Here is a 17147-nt window from a genome sequence, read left to right as displayed (position 1 = left end):
AGGGCCATGTGTTATTAATTTCAGTAATGAGGCCAGACCAGTGTGTATACCACTGCAGAGAGCCTTCAGAGCATACTACAGACATCAACAAATGAACCACATTTTCCAGACAACTCTGTTTGAGTCAACAATTCCAAAGAAATCCACGTGGCAGGAGTGATATAACTGGGAAGTTCCAGGGTGGAAGCATAGTCCAAAGCATCACGAAGCAAAAACAAAACAAGAGAGTTCCATGTCACAGGAGAAAAACGATAGAATGAGTTAGAATTATTAAGGACACCATAATAAATCTATGTTGAAAGGAGAAGCAGCACAACTGTTGATGCCTGTTCTCTCAGACTCTGTCAGTCACTTCAATTAGGCCCACCTGTTGTTTTCTAAAATGTGTCACAAGAAATACACAAAAAAGCTAAACCTAGCATTACGCAAACAAGAAAAAAGACTACTCTTTATTATGTAACAATGTTATTTAATAACTTTATCTTTGAAGTATAATTTCATTACAAACTCAAATAAAAAACATTCTGGGTTTGAAGAGGCTTAGGAAATAACTTTTGATAATAATGTCCAGAACTAAGAATAAACATTTCCTCCTGGGCCAAGTCTCTGGAGTCTATTCAGCCTCTGCTGCCTCTTCTCCTTCTCCACATTCAAATCGCACAAAGTCTACTACAGATACCCCCTGGGGCTGCACATACTGTCCCAACGTGATAGAGGGATCCAGCAAGTATGGTTGGGACAGCATCTTGGTTTCGGCCTCGCCTCCAGGCTCATCATCCAGGGAGCCAACAGAGAGTGGGGCCATGCCCACCACGTGCTGCCCAAGGCGGCGACCAAGGTCTTCGAGGTTTGCTGTCTGCTCAGACGTCTCGCAGATGACCAGGGCCCCATATTTCCCCAGCACCAGGTTGTGGAGCGAGGGACTGTGTGTTGCTCCATGGACATAAGAGCCAACATAGAACCCAGCTGGCACCTTCACCCATGCAGCTCGTTTAAGAATCATGTTTTCTCCCAGTTTCCCTATAAAAAAGCAAAAACAAAAAACATCCTTCCAGAATATGATGCCTTTGGTAGTTCCAAAATATGCACAGAAGTGGCCAAGTTTGGGAGACAGTCCTCTGCATTTACACTGTAGATATGCTATAAGAAGGAAATATTATTTTCAATTTACAGAGTCAAAGGTATGCGCAAGGGGAATGGAGAGTACCTTTATGGAGCACCAAGTACGTGCCAGGCACACTATGTTTAAAAACATAGGCTATGTTGTCACACAGACTCTGGACTCAGGTCTCAGCTCTGTCTCTTACAAACAATATGATCTGAGGCATATGACTTAATGGCATAACCCCATTTACTAATTTATCAAGCCTTAATTTCTTCATCTGTAAAATGCAGATGATACCGCTTACAATAACCTGAAAGCAGGGTTATTAGAAGAAACAAATAATATATGTAAAAGCATTTATTACAGTATTTGGCACATAATGAGCACTCAAATGCTGGTTATTATTATTAAACTTTGGCTTAGACAGCTTAAGTAACCTGTGTAAGGTTACATAGCTAATACATGGCAAAGCCAGAATTAATACTCATATCTGACTCCAATGCAATTGTTTTTCACCACCAAATTAGTTTCTCCCAAATACCACAACTGACAAAGACAACTCCTGATCATCCACTGTATCAGGGAAAAGTCCACAACTAAAAAGCCCCAGAAAATCCAAAATCTCATGACATCTGATGGCTTCAACTTCCTCTCATTCCCAAAAAAAAAAAAGGTCAAATTTTCATAGGTGTTTATGAGAACGAATTCTAGCTTTCCCCTTTCTCTTGGGATGCTCTCCCCACTAAAAGAAGTCCAAATAAGCCAAAAGGCAGGAATGGGTAGGAGAATAAACAAAGGGGTCTAGATAAATATCCCTGCATTAGCCATGGTTATGTCTAAAAGTGGAGTATCCAGAAACCAGAAAGAAGCTTAAAAACAGCTCAAACCATCTACCCAACAGATAATTCTGAGAAACTGACAAGGCTAAAACACCCGGTTCTTCCAGAATTTCTTAATAAGTCCCATACACAGCTGGCTGTCTGGTTTCACATCCATGACTCACTGAAACATTATACATACTTCAAGATGATCTGATAAAAACTTAAAATTGATGCCTTGACTGGAAAAATCAAATGAGCAATAAATTCCCAGCAAACTTAAACCTCAGGCTTACTCCTCCCCGCCCCATCAAGGACATACAGGAAGAAGGCAAAATCCCCACTAGTCCCACCACAATAATCCAGATATGGTTCCTATAGCCAGTGGGATCTGAAAGACTGTACCTTCACAAATTCAGGATCAGATGTTTATAAAAGGTTAAATTCCTAAAAAAAGATGCCCCTAAATTTTCCTGGACCCTTTATAAAGAAGGTGAAATGACCTTTGATATACTGTTTCCTCTATAGTGTACAGAGTAGCAGTCAGCTGAAAGTTAAAATCCTATCTCTGCCTAATGACATGCTTTGTTTGGTCAACAGATATCTGCAGTGACATCTGCAGAGTGTTGAAATATTTTTGATTAGTTACAAACAGCCAAAAACTGAGATTTTTTTAATACAAATCTAAATTCTTTCAAAGGAATTTAAAAATTCTGACAACACTGGAACCCAATTTTCCCCAAGTTAACAACTGGATAGAGCTTAGTAATAGTTCATTCACTTCAGCAAAGTATGAGCTTTTCAGAGTCCTACTGTTTCCTAATATCTAACACACAACCCACTTCGCACATTAATATTACATGACCCTTGTAGGCGCATGAGCTTACAATTCTTGATCTAGATTTGGAGGAATACTAAAGATACTACAAGATCCAGTTCTTAATTTCCAGTTTCCAGAATTCTTACAAATACTTACCAATTGCTAAGGCCAGCTGATCCTTGAGACAGCCTTCTCTCTCAGGCCCAGCAGGAAGTTCAGAGAGCTCAGAGGAATTCAAAAAGCCCTAAGTGCACACACACGTGGGTGCGCACACACACACACACACACGCAAACACAAAACACAAATCAGTTCTGTAATATTCAAATTATCAAAAAACAAAAAAAAACTATTTCTTGGAAAATGATTATTCTATCACTACACCACCCCCAATTCCACTCCACTCCTATCCTCTGGCCTAACTTCTTAGAATGTAGTTTCCTAAAATCAGGAACAATATTTCACACAGTCATAAAAATTTAAAGCTAAAAAGGTTTGCAGATTATTGGTAAGAATGCAAAATGGTACAAATCCAAAGGAGGGGAACTGGACAATAGCTAACAAAACTACATATATATAAACATATATTTTTAGCCTTTGACCTTATTATCCTATTTCTAGGAATTTATCCTGACAATACACTTCCAACAATATGAGCATACACATGCACAAAGCTATGCATTTTCTAACTGTAAAATATTATAAAGAGCCTAAATGCCCAAACATAAGAGAGGACTGGTTGAATAAATCATAGCACAGCCAGCCATACAGTGGAATACTATGCAGCTGGAAAAAAGAAAACAGGTGAGCTCCATGAGCTGTTATAATTTCCAGAATACATTATTAAGTGAAAAAAAAAGCAAATTAAAAGAATATGTACAAATTATACCACCACTTGTGTAAGAAATATCTATATAAAAAATAAAAAAATAAAAAAAGGTAAAAATAAAATTTCTAAAAATTCTACAGAACATAAAAAAAGAAATATTTATATAAATATGCTTATTTTTGCAAAATGACATAAAGGATAAGCAGAAACCAATGAAGTTGGTTATCCACAGGAGTGAATAGGAAATGGGGTAGAAGGGAGAAAAAAGGGAGTAAGGCTTGTATGTGTCTACTATAGTTTTAACTTTCAGAACCTTGCTAATATGTTACACATTCAAAAATTAAATTAACAAGGATTTAGGGTGAAAACGAAAATTGACTAAACTTAAGCATAAACTCTAATTGTATTTCAAATAAGTAACAAAACCTCACAGAAGGGATAAAAAAACTAATCCAAGTAACTTTCAGTACAGTCCTTTGACATTATTTCAATGTAAAAACAAAAGAATATCAAAGAAACCTTGAACTCCTTAGTAGGTTTGTTATTTGCAGCTGTAGGGTATAGTAACTCTGAAACAATTTAATGTGTATTGTAATATTGGCTAAATAAGTATAAACATACTAAAGTCGTTAGGAGCTAGTGTACTTACTATGAGAGAAGGAAGATAAAGATAGAATGGGGAAAAAAAAGAAGAACCCTGTGGTGTAGGACTAGAACTGAAACACACACACACACACACACACACACACACACACACACATACACTCTCTCTAAAAGAGCAGAGCAGCAATGACATCTTAATAGAAATAAGCATACCTAATGCCCAAATCTTGGTTTCTGAAAACCATTCCCCCACTAAAAAGGATCATAATTCCTTAGAGAAATAAACAATTCCATGGTTGGGGCAAGGAAAGTATGAGTCCAGAATATCTTATATGCCAAAAAGTAAAGAAATACTCAGAAAATAATGAGGATATATCAAAGGACAATGGAGCCAGCTTATACAGGCTCAGCCTGCACTAGCCAAAACCAGGGATAATTTGAGTATCAAAATGAACAATGGATTATACAATGAACTGTAACTTACTGTATGAAATAAGAATCCATCAGTTGATGTTGGTACTAAATAAATCACTAAATAAAAAAGCCAACTAATAAAACTAATATATTTTTAAAAATTATAAGAGAAAAATAACCATTTTGCAAATATTGTAGAAATAACGGATCCTGCCAAAAATCATTGATGGATGCTGAAACCATTAGGCAAAATTTTTTGAGGAACTTGATGTTTACACAATCTCAAAGTATCTCCCATCCAGATTATCTGTTAATTACAAAGAGGAACATGGTAACTTTACAGTGGAAAAACTTGACAGATACTGCCTTAACCAAGAGATTAAAATTAATATCGATAATGGGACCAACAGTTATTATGTGCCTCCTGATGTGATGTTCTAAGAAAAATACAGGATAATTTACTATTCCTACAAAATCCATATTCTAATTATGAAGAAACATCACACAAACTCAACTTGAATGACATTCTACAAAACTGTCCTGTACTCTTCAAAAATGTCAATATAGGGTGGTTCCATAGAATAGTGGTTAGCACGTCTGCTTTACACACAGAAGGACCTGGGTTTGAGCCCCACTGGAGCCACAGGCCATATTCCGGGTGCGCTAGGCCCCCTGGGTGTGCCAGGCCCCGGTGTGTGCCGAGAGCACATGAGAGGAGATGCCCCGCCTTCAGAGATCCAGTTCTTAAGCGGAGACAGCAACAACCGTAGGTCAGGAGTGGAAGTAGGAGGGGGGAGAATTAAAAAAAAAATGTCACTGTAATGAAAGACAAAGAGGCTGAGGGACAAAGAAAGGAGACTAAACAGATATGACAACTAAATGCAACACATGATACTGGATATGATCCTGGATCAAAAGAAAAATATGTATGTTGGCAAAATATGAATATGCATTGTATAGCATGTAAATTAAAAAGTTTTAGCAATGTGAAAATTCCTGAATGTAATTACTGTACTGTGGTTATATGAGAATGTCCTCTTTTTTAGGAGATACAAGCTAAAGGTATAAAGGGTCCTGATGTTTGCATCATACTCATAAAAGGATAAAAATAATTGTAATAATATGTATACAAAACTGATAAAGTAAATAAGGCAAAATATTAATAAATAGTGACTCTGGATAAAAGCCCACTGTAGTTTACAGTAGTTTACTAGCAACTTTTCTGTAAGTTTGAATTTTTCTCAAAATAAAAGTTAAAAAGTTAAACTACAGACCAAAAGGAGGAAAAAAAAAGAAATAAAGCTAAAAGGAACCGAAGTTAAAGATAATGAAACAGAAGCACAGTAAAGTAAGTGAATGGTTCCAGGTTACAAATAGAGTTAAGGTCAAAGTCAAGATTAGAATTTCTAGTTCAAGTGACTCATCTACTAAATACAATCTAAAAATAATCTCAACATAGTTTTCCATATAATATGGCTATTTAATGCTAGTAACAACATTCACCACGGGAGACCTCAAAAGATAAACAGGAAGAGAAAAACACAAACAAAAAAAGTGTAAGTAATTGCTTCATTTTTGCCTTGACGATAAGGTTGAATCGAAGGCAAACGGATATAATTTCTTCCTTAATCCTTCTATGGACAAAAATATGCTAGCCTCCTAAATTATGCCATCTCTAATATCTTTATTAAGGAATCCTTTCCTCAGGCCAGTCTAGATTTGTTAATACAAATCTGCACCTGATTTGACTGACTCCACTCCACTGGCATTCATTCATTCATTCATTCAATATAGATTTACTGAGTCTCAACCAAATGCTGGACCCACTTCTCTTTAATCAGAGACTCAGCAGTGTAAAGACATGAAGCTTGTGTTCCATCAGGGAAGACAGACAACATATTAACAAATAAAAATATAATATATAAACACTATAACAAAACATTTTTTAATGAAGTAAAATACGGGGACAGAACCATAGAAGGAAAGGTATGCCTCTCCAAAGAGATAGCATTTAAGCAGAGAAAAAAGTAAGGGAGTGAAACATGAAAATGTCTGAAAACAAGAGAACAGAAAAGACCCTAAATGGGACGGCGGGGAACAAATCCAACATGTTGGAAACAACGTATTGGAGACCCCAGAACTCACTTTACTATACGTGGAGAGTTGACTTTTTAGGCTCTGGCAATGCAATATGGTTCCAAGGGCTACTTGCTGGACCAACTGTTGAAATTTTAGATTTCTGGAAACAAAATCTGTCTCACAGTTTACCTGTAGGAACAAATTGATGTTGCTGTAAAAGCTGTTTATTGATAGTTTCCAAAAGTACTTAAGGTTGAAGAGTAAACCAAGGTCTTGATAGAAAAAAAACTGGAGATTCAAAAGAGAAATAAATGACCCCAGAATTTTAAAGCTGCAGTTGCTCTCCTAGCTTGAGGCCAGAAATTGAATAAAGTGATTCCTACTGTGTCCATGAGTTAGCAATGACCTATGCATTCAGAAGATAGTTCCATGTCCCCAAAGGACTCACTATAAATTCTCCACTTACCTGTGGCTGCATGCCATAACCACCTCATTCTCCAGGTTACCTAACTACAAACCACTTTTGCTATCAGTTTATTTTTCTCATTCTCTCAATCTAAACTCTCATCTACCCTAATCTCACTCTAACCCATAACTGATTCTCTAACAATTGTAGCCCCCAAAACCTCTAAAACAGCTATTCTCTATCATCTAATTAATATAATTCCTAGCTTTAAAATCTAACTGTACCAGGAAAGAATCCGTGACAAGGTGTAAAGTGACACTAGAGTCACATTTAGGAGTAACATTCTGGACAGGTAGGCCTTTTCTCGTCAAAATACATGTACATTTCTATACTTAAAGAAAGCCTCAGCTAATAACTGTGATCTCAAGGGTTTAATTCAACTACCTTTTGTGGCTCTCAAACACCTCTTCTTTAAGAGTCTACCACAAATCCTTATATTGAAGGGATAGCTGTTCCTAGTATCTAGAATTCGGACAATTCACCTCTACTAACACAGTCGTGCTTCCTTCCTGTAGCAACCCAATCAGGCCTTCTTTAGTCTTCCTTCCATGAAGCTTGGCAGCTTTGCTCCAGCCCTCCTTCTGGGCCTGCTCATGGAGCCAGCTCTCTGCCTATGTATTGAAAAGAAAAAGAACAGATGACAAAGTCACAGAATTTAGAACTGAACGGTGCTCTAAAATATGTCCAGGTCCCTTGACTCTTTCTGCTTCCCCTCAATCCCTTAATAGAAACTGAAGTAATCTATCATTTACTGGCAGCCTATCACTAAATGCCAAATACGAGGCACTGTGCCTGGTACTTTGGGTAAGTTTAATCTTCACAACAACCTTATGAGGCAAATAATAGTATTCACTATATATACAAGAATGATGCAATTCTGAAAGATTAAGTAAGGTATCCTAGTAATATAGGAAAGAGGCATGAAAACTACACACATTGACTAAATATTAAACCAGATTGCCTTCAGAGCTTGCTACTGTGCTGCTAGACACAGGAATCTGGCTGATCAGCATATAGACAGACCACAGGAAACCGACAGGAAGATTCCTGATGAGTTTACTAACAATTTCCCCATGCCTTTAACGCTGCATACCCATACCTGGAAAGGAAAACATTTAAAATGAATTCCTTGGACAATGGGCGTGGGAGTCTCTCTCTCATTCTCTTTGAGAGGAGACCCGGTCTGTCTGTGGAACTTTATTCCTTCTCTAATAAACTTTCCTTTTGTTTCCCTGGCCTGTGCTTGAATTCTTTCCTGTGTGCAGTCAAGAACCCTCTGTGTGTCAGACCTGAATCCTCACTCTGGGGAATTCGCCTCCCAGTCCTACAATACAAGGTCACAGGGGTTAGTATAAAGGCACCGCGATTTAAGTCCTGGTCCATCTGACTCCAGAGCTCACACAAGCCCTTTCAGCTCTAAACAGCAGGAAACAGCCTAACAGTGTTGCATGGAATTGGGTTTGTTAACCCCGGATCCTAAGTCAAATGCTCCTAAATAAGACAGTCAAAGGCCGAGAGTGTCATTTACGTGAGACTCCTATCTAGAGGTCTGCCGTTGTAAGTCAACGCGACAGCAGGTCTGACTTCTATGCTCCCTGGCGAGATCTCCCCTAAGAGACTGAGATGGGACTCTAGTACCTGCCCCCGTGCCCCCTCCTCCCTCCTCCCTCACACCTGTTTGAGATCCCCGCCACAAGTCTCCAGAGCTTTCTTGCAGTTTACAAAGGAATAGCCCGTTTTTCGCCGCAGCTTCATGAGGAGCTCCTTGCTGGAGACTGAGGACAGCCAGGGCCCAGCGTGAAATGTGTGCCATGGCTGAAGCGATTGAAACAGAAGGGCCCCCGCCTGGAGAGAATAACAAGAAAGGGAAACTAATCAAAACGCAGCGAGGCGCTCCAGGGAAACTAATCAAAACGCAGCGAGGCGCTCCAGAGGTGAAAAGCACGTCGGCCTAGAGCCGACCTTAGGAGAGGATGGGTCCCGGCGGGTAGGGGAAAGGCAGCGTGCGGGGGTTGGACCGCGAAGGAACAATGAGGTGGGGGGAAAGGTGGCATGGAGTAGAAAAGGGATCAAAGGTAGGGGCCGCACGGGAGACCTGCAAAGAGGGCAGGACGGTGTCAGGACCAAGACCCCTCACCGGGCAGTTCCTGGTCTGCGCGGCCAGGTAGAGGCGCAGCGACCGCAGCAGCGACATCACCCTGACTGCCACACACGGTAGCCGGCAGGCGCACTGGTGAGGCCACAGGCCTACGGCGTGGCGGCAGGGCCAAACTTCTCCACTTAAACGCTCCAAACAAGGATAGGGCCACCTGCTGGTCGGAGGGAGCACACTCGCCTTCCCTACTTGGCTTACCGAGACATTTCAGGACAGAATTACCCCCCATAGTTAAAACAGAAAACCATGAGACAAAGTCATCACAAAATAACAATACAAGAAATGCAGTAATACTTCGTTTATTTCCAATGCGCTTTCATAATCATTATCCACTTATGACTCAAGACAAAATCGTGAGGTAGATGTTGGTTCAGAAATTTGCCAGAGCTATCCTAGGGAGGTAGGGGTGCAGTCCTTCAATAAACCCAATAAATATTTGCTGAATGAGCAAAATATTTGCTGAACACCTATGGCGCACCAGTAATTGTGCTAGGCTTCAGGGAATTGGAGATAAGTAAATAACAGCCCTACCCTCCAAGGTACTCTAACAGTGAGAAAATAGGGAGCAGACATGACCACACAAGTTAAGTCCCATAAGATGAACACAGTTAAAGGGTGTCAAGAAAGAAAGAAATTATATCCAAATAGGAGGCTCAGAAAAAGCTTTTTTCAGGAAACAGGCTAAGAGTAATGAAGATTTTAACATGTAGAAATAGCTCTTCCAGAGAGGAAATCATCAAAAAGAATGAAGCAATAAATCAGGAAATCTTGGTATGGATTTAAGGAACAAAGAATAGAATAGACCTTCTGTAATTTGGCTCAAGGATGCAATACATGTTGGAAACCAGTAGGAAATGATGTATAGGGTAATTTGAGATCACATGGGATAGACTGAGTACTAAGCAGAGGAGCTTATTCTTGCTTCTGGAGGCAGTGGCAAAAGCTAATCGGAACTGATTTTGGAAGGTCACGAGACTTGCAGGCCAGGAGTCCAGAGGAGGTGCTATGTGGCCCAGGGTGTAAGTAAGGAGAGCCCCAACCAGAGATACTACAGTGAGAAAAGAGGTGAAGCCATAACACATTAGGAAAGAAGGACCGACAGGGATTGGAAGCCTAAAGAAAAATAAAAAGAAGAATCTAGTTCTTAGTGATCAGGGCCCCAACTCCAAAAAGGATGAAGAAGCTACAGTCCAAGGACAGCTCTGCTACCTATCCCCAGCTTTACCTATCCCCAGCTTTGGACCTGGAAGGATTTGATCCAGTTACAGCCATGGTCCTACCCAACTATCACTAAAAGCTTGAAGTGGGTAGTCTGAGGCTCTTTCCTCCCCAGCCCCTCAACAAAAGCCTGAGTTCTTTAGATGCAGAAGAGATCTTTAATGCTCATGTTTCTTTCCCTTTAAAAAAAAAATCCAGTAGAATCTGGCAAAAAAAATAAAAATAAAAATCTATTCTGTATCAAAAAGACAACCGCAGGACTAGAAGTGATCAAATACAGTCTCTCTGCAGCCACTGCTCTCACATCCCATTTGCCTCCCCTTCCCCTAAAAACCCTGGATACCCTCCCATCTTCCTCTGCTGAGAATAGAAGCTGAGAACTTCCTTTGTGCTCTAATCCAGTATTGCCAGGGCTCTAGGTTTCCTAGCAAGCAGGCATCTCCTTGCACCTGTGCAAGCGTATCTAAGGGAACTAAGAGGAAAGGAAGAAAGAGGCAAGAGAAATCCCTCCTTTTTTAGGTCCTTAAGTTTCTGGCTTTGGAGATATGGCAGTTCCTTCATTAGAACAAGGAGTTCAGAAGAGCAGAAGGGTGACATCAAGCAGGTCTTGGTTCCCTGTACCTGGCCCTATAGATGTTGACATTCTCATCCTCATCCCGCTGGGCCAACTCCAGTTGGAAATGCTGGGGCAGGAGATGCTGAAAGAAGCTCTCTGTCCGGTGTTCCTCTCTCATCTTGGAGGCCAGATAGATGGTGCCATGAGGACCGCACAGGTGTTGGAGGGTCCCCAGCAGCAGTGGGAAGGTGGGCTCCAGGTACACGATATCAGCCCCCAGCACCAAGTCATAGTCCCCAGGGAAGACATGCTGGTCAATCCCCCAGGACAAGGCGCGGACCTGGGCCCGGCCTCCAGCTGGCACATTGGCCTGGACGTTGCCCTGGATCTGTTCTAAGGCCAGGGGTAGGTCAGTGATGGTAACATCCCCCCCTGAGAAAGAGGAAGGAAGAGAAATGCAAGTCAGAGGGACCAACCCAGGTCTTGCTTGGCTCCTGCCCAGAAGATCCAGATACCTCAGGGCCTAGAAGAAAATGTCTTGATAGCCCAAAGTCCATACTTTGGTTTTTAGTTGCCCTAACCTCCATTTTACGCACTGTCATTCTCATTACTCTACATTCTACAACATCAACATTCTCTCTGAGCTAATCTTCAACCTCTCTGCCCGAAACACAATAATCATATGTCAGCAGAAGCCTGGGCAGCACTAAACTGCCCCCTACTGACACAGACCAACCTTCAGGGTGCTGGAAAACTTACCATATGACATGACCTCAGTGAGCCTTAAAAAGCACAAGTAGGAGTTAGTCAGGTGGAGTTTTCCAAGCAGAGAACAGAGAGTACAACTGCCTGGTGGTGAGAAAATATGGCATATTCAAGGAAGGCTGGATCTTAGAGAATATAGATGGGAAGAGAAAAGTGTCATGAGAATAAAGAGAAAAATGATTATAACATGCTAAGGAGATTCAGGCTTGATTTTGAGGGCAATAGGTTTTAAAGGGAGAAGTAAGGAGTGAAGATGATCAGATTAGCATCTCATTCATGTCATAAATACATGTACTGAGCACCAACTAAGTTCTGGAGATATAGTGGTGAGCAAGACAAAACCTCAGCCTTCCTTGAGTTTTATTCTAGAGGTAGAGACACACTAGGTACTACAAAACTCTTTAATCATAATCATGATGACCATTATAGAAACAGGATGTACTAAAAATTCATTCATGAATGTGGTTCCATAGTGTAGTGGTTAGCACGTCTGCTTAACACGTAGAAGGTCTTGGGTTTGTGTCGCAGTGGAGCCATGGTCCATTGTCTGTGGCCATGCCACCCTGAACAAGCCTGATGTCTAATCGTGAAAGCTAAGCAGGGTTGGGCCTGGTTAGTACTTGGATGGGAGACCACCTAGGAAGAACAGGTTCTGTAGGCATAAATAATAATAAATTTAAAAAAAAATTCATTCATTCATTAATATTTATTATATGCCTCAATGCCAGGTGCTGAGAATATAGTAGTAAATCAATTAGATGAGAATTCCTCTGCTCATGGAGCTTACAGTCTAGTGGTAAGAAACAGAAAACAAACAAAACATCTAAAATACACTGTATGTCAGGGGTAATAAATTACTCTGGTGAAGCATCAACAGAGAAAGAGGATAAGAACTGCTTGAGGGACAGGCAGGGAATGTAATTTTAAATCGGATGGTTAGGGAAAGCATTACTAAGCAGATATGTTTGGTCAAATACCTGAAGGAAGTGATGGAACAAACCATGTGGATCTTTCATGCTAAAACATACCCAATGAGGGACCAGTAGGTGCAAAGACCTTGAGGCAGGAGTGTGCCTGGCAGGCCTGAGAAATAGCAGGAAGCCCAGTGGCTGGAGCAGAGTGAGAGAAATGAGAATAGGGGCCAGATCCTAACCAGGGCTTTGTCAGGAGACTGAGAAATTTGGCTTTTAGTTGGGTGAAATAGGAAGCTATTAGAAAATTTTAAATGGAAGAATGACATACACTAACTTATGCTTTTCAAGGATTCTTCTGACTGCTGGGATGAGAAAAGACTGTAGAGGGGCAAGGTTAGAAGCAAAGAGACCAGTTAGGAGGTGGCTACAATGACCCCCGTGAGAGATGATGGTAGTTTGAACCAAAGCAGTAGCAATGTCTAAGAAGTGGTTAGATCCTGAATATATTTTGAAGGTAGACTCAATAGGATTTGCTGACAGATTAGATATGATATATTAGAGAGAGAAAGAGGGTTGAGGCTGTCACCAAGATGTTTGGCATGACCAACTAGAAGACTGAATTGCCTTTTATTTAGATAGAGAAGGCTGCAGGAGGAGCAGCATTGGACAGGAAGATTATGAGTTCATTTCTGGTCACATTAAGTTTGAGATGTCCATCAGACAAGTGCAAGAAGATACTGAGTAGCAGGAGGTTACACAAACAAGTCTGGAGGTAGAAATGGGCCATCAGAGAGTCATCAGCATAGAAATGGCATTTAAATCCATGAGGTGATGGGATTGCTTGGGAGTGAGTGTAGACAGAAAACAGAAGGGCTCACGCACAGCACTGCTCCTGAGTCCTGGGGCACTCAAATTTTCAGTTGTGAAGATGATAAGGAACCAAGAAAGGAGAATGGAAAAGAGTGCTCCAGAGGTGGGCAGAAACCTGAGGTGTGGAGCCCTGGAAACCAAAAGCAATGTTGCAAGAAGGGAATGTCAAACACTGCCAGACAAGACAGGTTCATAAGTGACCCATGTGTTTAACAATGTGGAGTTGGGAATGAAACTCAATTTTTTGGAACAATAGCCTTGACTAGAGCAACTGGGGTGGAAGGAGCATGGTGTGTGTTGGGGAGTGGGGGAGTTTGATTAGAATGGATTGAGTAAAGAATAGGAAGAGAGGCACTAAGACAGTAAATATTAAGTCTTTTGAGTTTTGTCGTATAGGAGAGAAAATAGGGTAGTACCTGGAGGGATGCAGAAACCAGAGTTTTTTCTGAGAGAGGAGAAATTACAGTGTATTTATGTGCATTATATACACCATACACACATACAGAGAGTGATCCAGAGAGAAGGAAAAATTGATAATGCAGGAGAGATGGGGAAGGGGAGATATTTACTGGAACAATATCTTTGAGTAGATGAGAAGGTTTGGTGGCTCCTGACAAGTGGAGGGCTTGACCTTAGCTGGCAACACAGTGCATTCAACCATGGTTAACAAGAGAGAAGGCAGCACATACAGATCCAGATGCAATTAAGTGAGTATACATTGTGGTAGGAACATGTGGACGTTTTATATGAGAAAATAGAAATAATTGGAAGAGATAAGAAACAAAGTCATCAGCTGAGGGTGAAGATAGAGGAGGAGGCATTTGGAGGTTTGAAGAGTAAGAAGGCAAGAATTAGATGTTTAGAAGAACAGAATAAGTGAATGGGGAGATATAATAGGCTAGCTGGGCAGTACTTAGGGATGGACCTGAGGTTAGTAACAAATTTAAAATGAAACCAGTCAGCTGAGTTGTGTATATAATAGGAGGGCCTAAGCTAGCCTGGGTGTGTGGCAGTATCAAGGAGGACTTCCCTTGGAAGTGATGTTTGAGCTGAATGCTAAAGGATGCATATGTATTAACCAGATAGTACAAGGATTTCAGACACAGAGTACAGCCTGTATGAAGGCTCCAAGGAAGGGAACATCAAGACAGGCTTGAAGAACTGACAGAAGAGCAATAGGTAGCACGAGGCATATAGGAAAAGGAGGGAGAGGCACAGAAAGAAGCTAGAGGGAGGCAGGGTCTTGGAGGCCATGCTAAAACGTGATGGTTCTATCCTGAAAGCAACAAGAAGCTACCGAAAGATGGGGATGGGACGTGATTACAGTTGCATTCTGAAAAGATCACTCTACCTGCTAGGTGGGGGCAGAGGTCTAGGTTGGGACAAGAAATTAAAGCAGAAAGACCAGTTTGACTAGTTATAGCAGTCTAGGCAAGTAATGGTGGTGGCATAGACTGGGGAGCTGTCAGTGTCAATGGAAAAACATGAGATTTAAAGGATTTTTAGGAGACAAAACCAATAGGACTTGAATAATGGATATGGGGATGAGAAAAAGGGACTTGTCACAGGTGATGTCTAGTTTTCTCACTGGGCAGATGGTGGTTTGATTCACTGAAATGAGGAAGCTGAGATGGGGAAGGTAGGAGAAGGTCACAAACTCAAATGTAGGCATGCCAAACTTCCCCATGGGGAATCTTGAAGATGCTAGTGAAAATCCAGGGAAGAGATGGCAGTGGTCTGAACTAGAGATGGTGGGAAGAGGTACAGTAACATCTTTCCAGTCTTCCCCCCTAGACCATGAGCTCCTTGGGGAGAGGAAATCTGTCTTACTCATTGTATTCTAATACCTAGCATGTTTCTTGGCATATAGGGGACTCCAAATATATGTTGGTTGAATCAATTGAAAAATGAATGCCTGCTTCTGAGAAGACTTCTTTGAATGTGACCTAGTTGTGTCCCTCTGAACAAGCACATGTTAATTTACATTTCTGGGGAGACGACATCATAAATGTTTTTAAATAAGTATTTTTAGTATGAGGTTTTGCCTGCCATTACGATTATAAATCAAGGAACTGTTTCCTTTGCAGTTTTTGGTTCTTGATAAAAGTGAAGCAAAGTTTTCCTTACCTTTCATTTCCCAAGTCTGTGGTGCCTAATTTCAACCCTACTTCCCACAAAACACACCCTAACCCTCGGAAACTCTTAAGCTTTCTCTCAAGCAATCAAAATCTAAACTATCTAAAATATATTAATAACAAATTAATAAAGCACTCATGAGGTTTAAAACAACAGATTACATCCCCTACAAGGTGCCCCCAAATATACATCTTGACAGAAGACCATGTCCAAAGCAAAGCATTGTCCATGAAATCACAAAAAAGAAAATGGTAGAAAAAAATTCCTTCTGCTAAGACCTGCCTGGTATTTATATCCTGCGTCCAAATCAACCACCTTGGGTGCTTTGACAACCTGTGATTGCTGCCTGGCACACAAAAGTAGGCGCAAAAAAAAAAAAAAAAAAAAAAGTTTATTAAAAAGAAGCTACTGAACTGGTCCCAAGAATCCAGGAAGTGACAATTTCTCCATAACCCCGTCCCCCCAAGCCCGTTCCGCCGCAAAGCTCACGCACCCTGCAGCGCTGCCAAGATCCCCACGATGCCCGTCCCCGCGCCCAGTTCGATCACTTTCTTGCCTCGGAAATCTACATTTTGACTTTCGAAATAGTTGCACAGGCTCAGAGCCTATAGGAGAAAAAAGAAGAAAAAAGACTGTCGTGGGGATGGCTCCATATGGGAAGAGAGTCCGGGGTCTGGACGTCCCGCGGACTCTCGCCCAGACTCCCCCACTTCTCACCGCGTCCCATACGCGCGCTGCCACCCCGAGGCGGGACCCGAAGTTCTGCGTGATGCTCAGCACGTGCCCACAGAAACAGAACCGGCTCTTCTCAGAATAAGAGTCGGCGAAAAGCCCAACCTCCCGTGGGAACACCGATTCCGGCTCGCATGCAGGATCTGGACGGAGGTCGGCCATCCGGCCAGCGCTGGGATCCTGGATCTGGAGCGGGATGGGGGTTGGGGGACGGCGGCCTTCTCGGCTGCCCCGTGGCACCGAGCCCCGCCTCCCCGAGTTTGCCCTCCTTCCTCCAGTTTGACTTCCTGGAGGTGGAATGAGGAGCTGCCCCTCCTGCCGTTCTCCAGCGTATACCCGATGGGACTCGCGCGTGCGGGTTAGACCCGGCAGACTGGTCGGAGACTGGGAGAAAGGAGAGCGGAGCGAGGATTGATTCTATCTCTACCATAGGAAGTGGGGTCCCCAGACCCCTCTTACCTGCGGGGTGTATGGGTGCCTGCAACCAGGATGGTAACCCAGAACAGGCCCACCACACAGGCTAAGGAAAGAGGCTGGGTGCCGGCTCTGGCCTTGCTAGCCCAGTTACAGACTTGAGGTGCGGAGGCTACCCCAGTGCTGGCCCCTCCCGTCCTCCCCGCCCAGCCCAGGTGAAGTCAGTCTTGGGTCTTTAAGGGGCGGGGTCTGCTC

General features: G+C 41.9%; 2 protein-coding genes across 3 annotated transcripts; both read right to left on the bottom strand.

The window, feature by feature from the left end:
• Positions 1-426: 426 nt before the first annotated feature.
• TSFM (Ts translation elongation factor, mitochondrial) lies at positions 427-9427 on the bottom strand. Its single transcript, XM_023524760.1, has 6 exons — positions 9270-9427; positions 8807-8977; positions 7615-7743; positions 6733-6855; positions 2900-2987; positions 427-1020 (listed from the first exon to the last, which is right to left on the bottom strand). Exons 1-6 carry the CDS (start codon positions 9324-9326, stop codon positions 614-616), a joined length of 975 nt encoding a protein of 324 aa, XP_023380528.1. The 5' UTR covers positions 9327-9427; the 3' UTR covers positions 427-613.
• A 143-nt stretch (positions 9428-9570) lies between these two features.
• Positions 9571-17068, bottom strand: EEF1AKMT3 (EEF1A lysine methyltransferase 3). Of its 2 annotated transcripts, none has more exons than XM_023524763.1 (3): positions 16464-17068; positions 16240-16351; positions 9571-11493 (listed from the first exon to the last, which is right to left on the bottom strand). In XM_023524763.1, the coding sequence occupies exons 1-3, from the start codon at positions 16638-16640 to the stop codon at positions 11102-11104; spliced, it is 681 nt and encodes a 226-aa protein (XP_023380531.1). In that variant the 5' UTR covers positions 16641-17068; the 3' UTR covers positions 9571-11101. The 2 variants fall into 2 exon arrangements, with proteins under 2 accessions (XP_023380531.1, XP_023380529.1); XM_023524761.1 differs by having other exon boundaries at positions 16588-17067.
• Between the last annotated feature and the right edge of the window lie 79 nt (positions 17069-17147).

The sequence above is a fragment of the Pteropus vampyrus genome, unplaced genomic scaffold, assembly GCF_000151845.1.
Source record: "Pteropus vampyrus isolate Shadow unplaced genomic scaffold, Pvam_2.0 Scaffold493, whole genome shotgun sequence".
Classification (NCBI taxonomy): domain Eukaryota; kingdom Metazoa; phylum Chordata; class Mammalia; order Chiroptera; family Pteropodidae; genus Pteropus; species Pteropus vampyrus.
This window is presented reverse-complemented; position numbering and strand designations above follow the sequence as displayed.

Bases quoted from the DNA above. Each gene is read 5' to 3' on its own strand.
- TSFM (XM_023524760.1), bottom strand. From the start codon at position 9,326: ATGTCGCTGCTGCGGTCGCTGCGCCTCTACCTGGCCGCGCAGACCAGG. The intron at 7,744-8,806 runs GTGTGAGGGAGG...TTCAATACATAG, and splicing joins GTGGCGGGGATCTCAAACAG to GCAGAGAGCTGGCTCCATGA. The intron at 1,021-2,899 runs GTAAGTATTTGT...GCTTTTTTATAG, and splicing joins TCAGCTGGCCTTAGCAATTG to GGAAACTGGGAGAAAACATG.
- EEF1AKMT3 (XM_023524761.1), bottom strand. From the start codon at position 16,908: ATGGTAGAGATAGAATCAATCCTCGCTCCGCTCTCCTTTCTCCCAGTC. The intron at 16,352-16,587 runs GGAGGTTGGGCT...TTTCTCCTATAG, and splicing joins CCGGAATCGGTGTTCCCACG to GCTCTGAGCCTGTGCAACTA. The intron at 11,494-16,239 runs GTGCGTGAGCTT...CCTCTTTCTCAG, and splicing joins GATCTTGGCAGCGCTGCAGG to GGGGGGATGTTACCATCACT.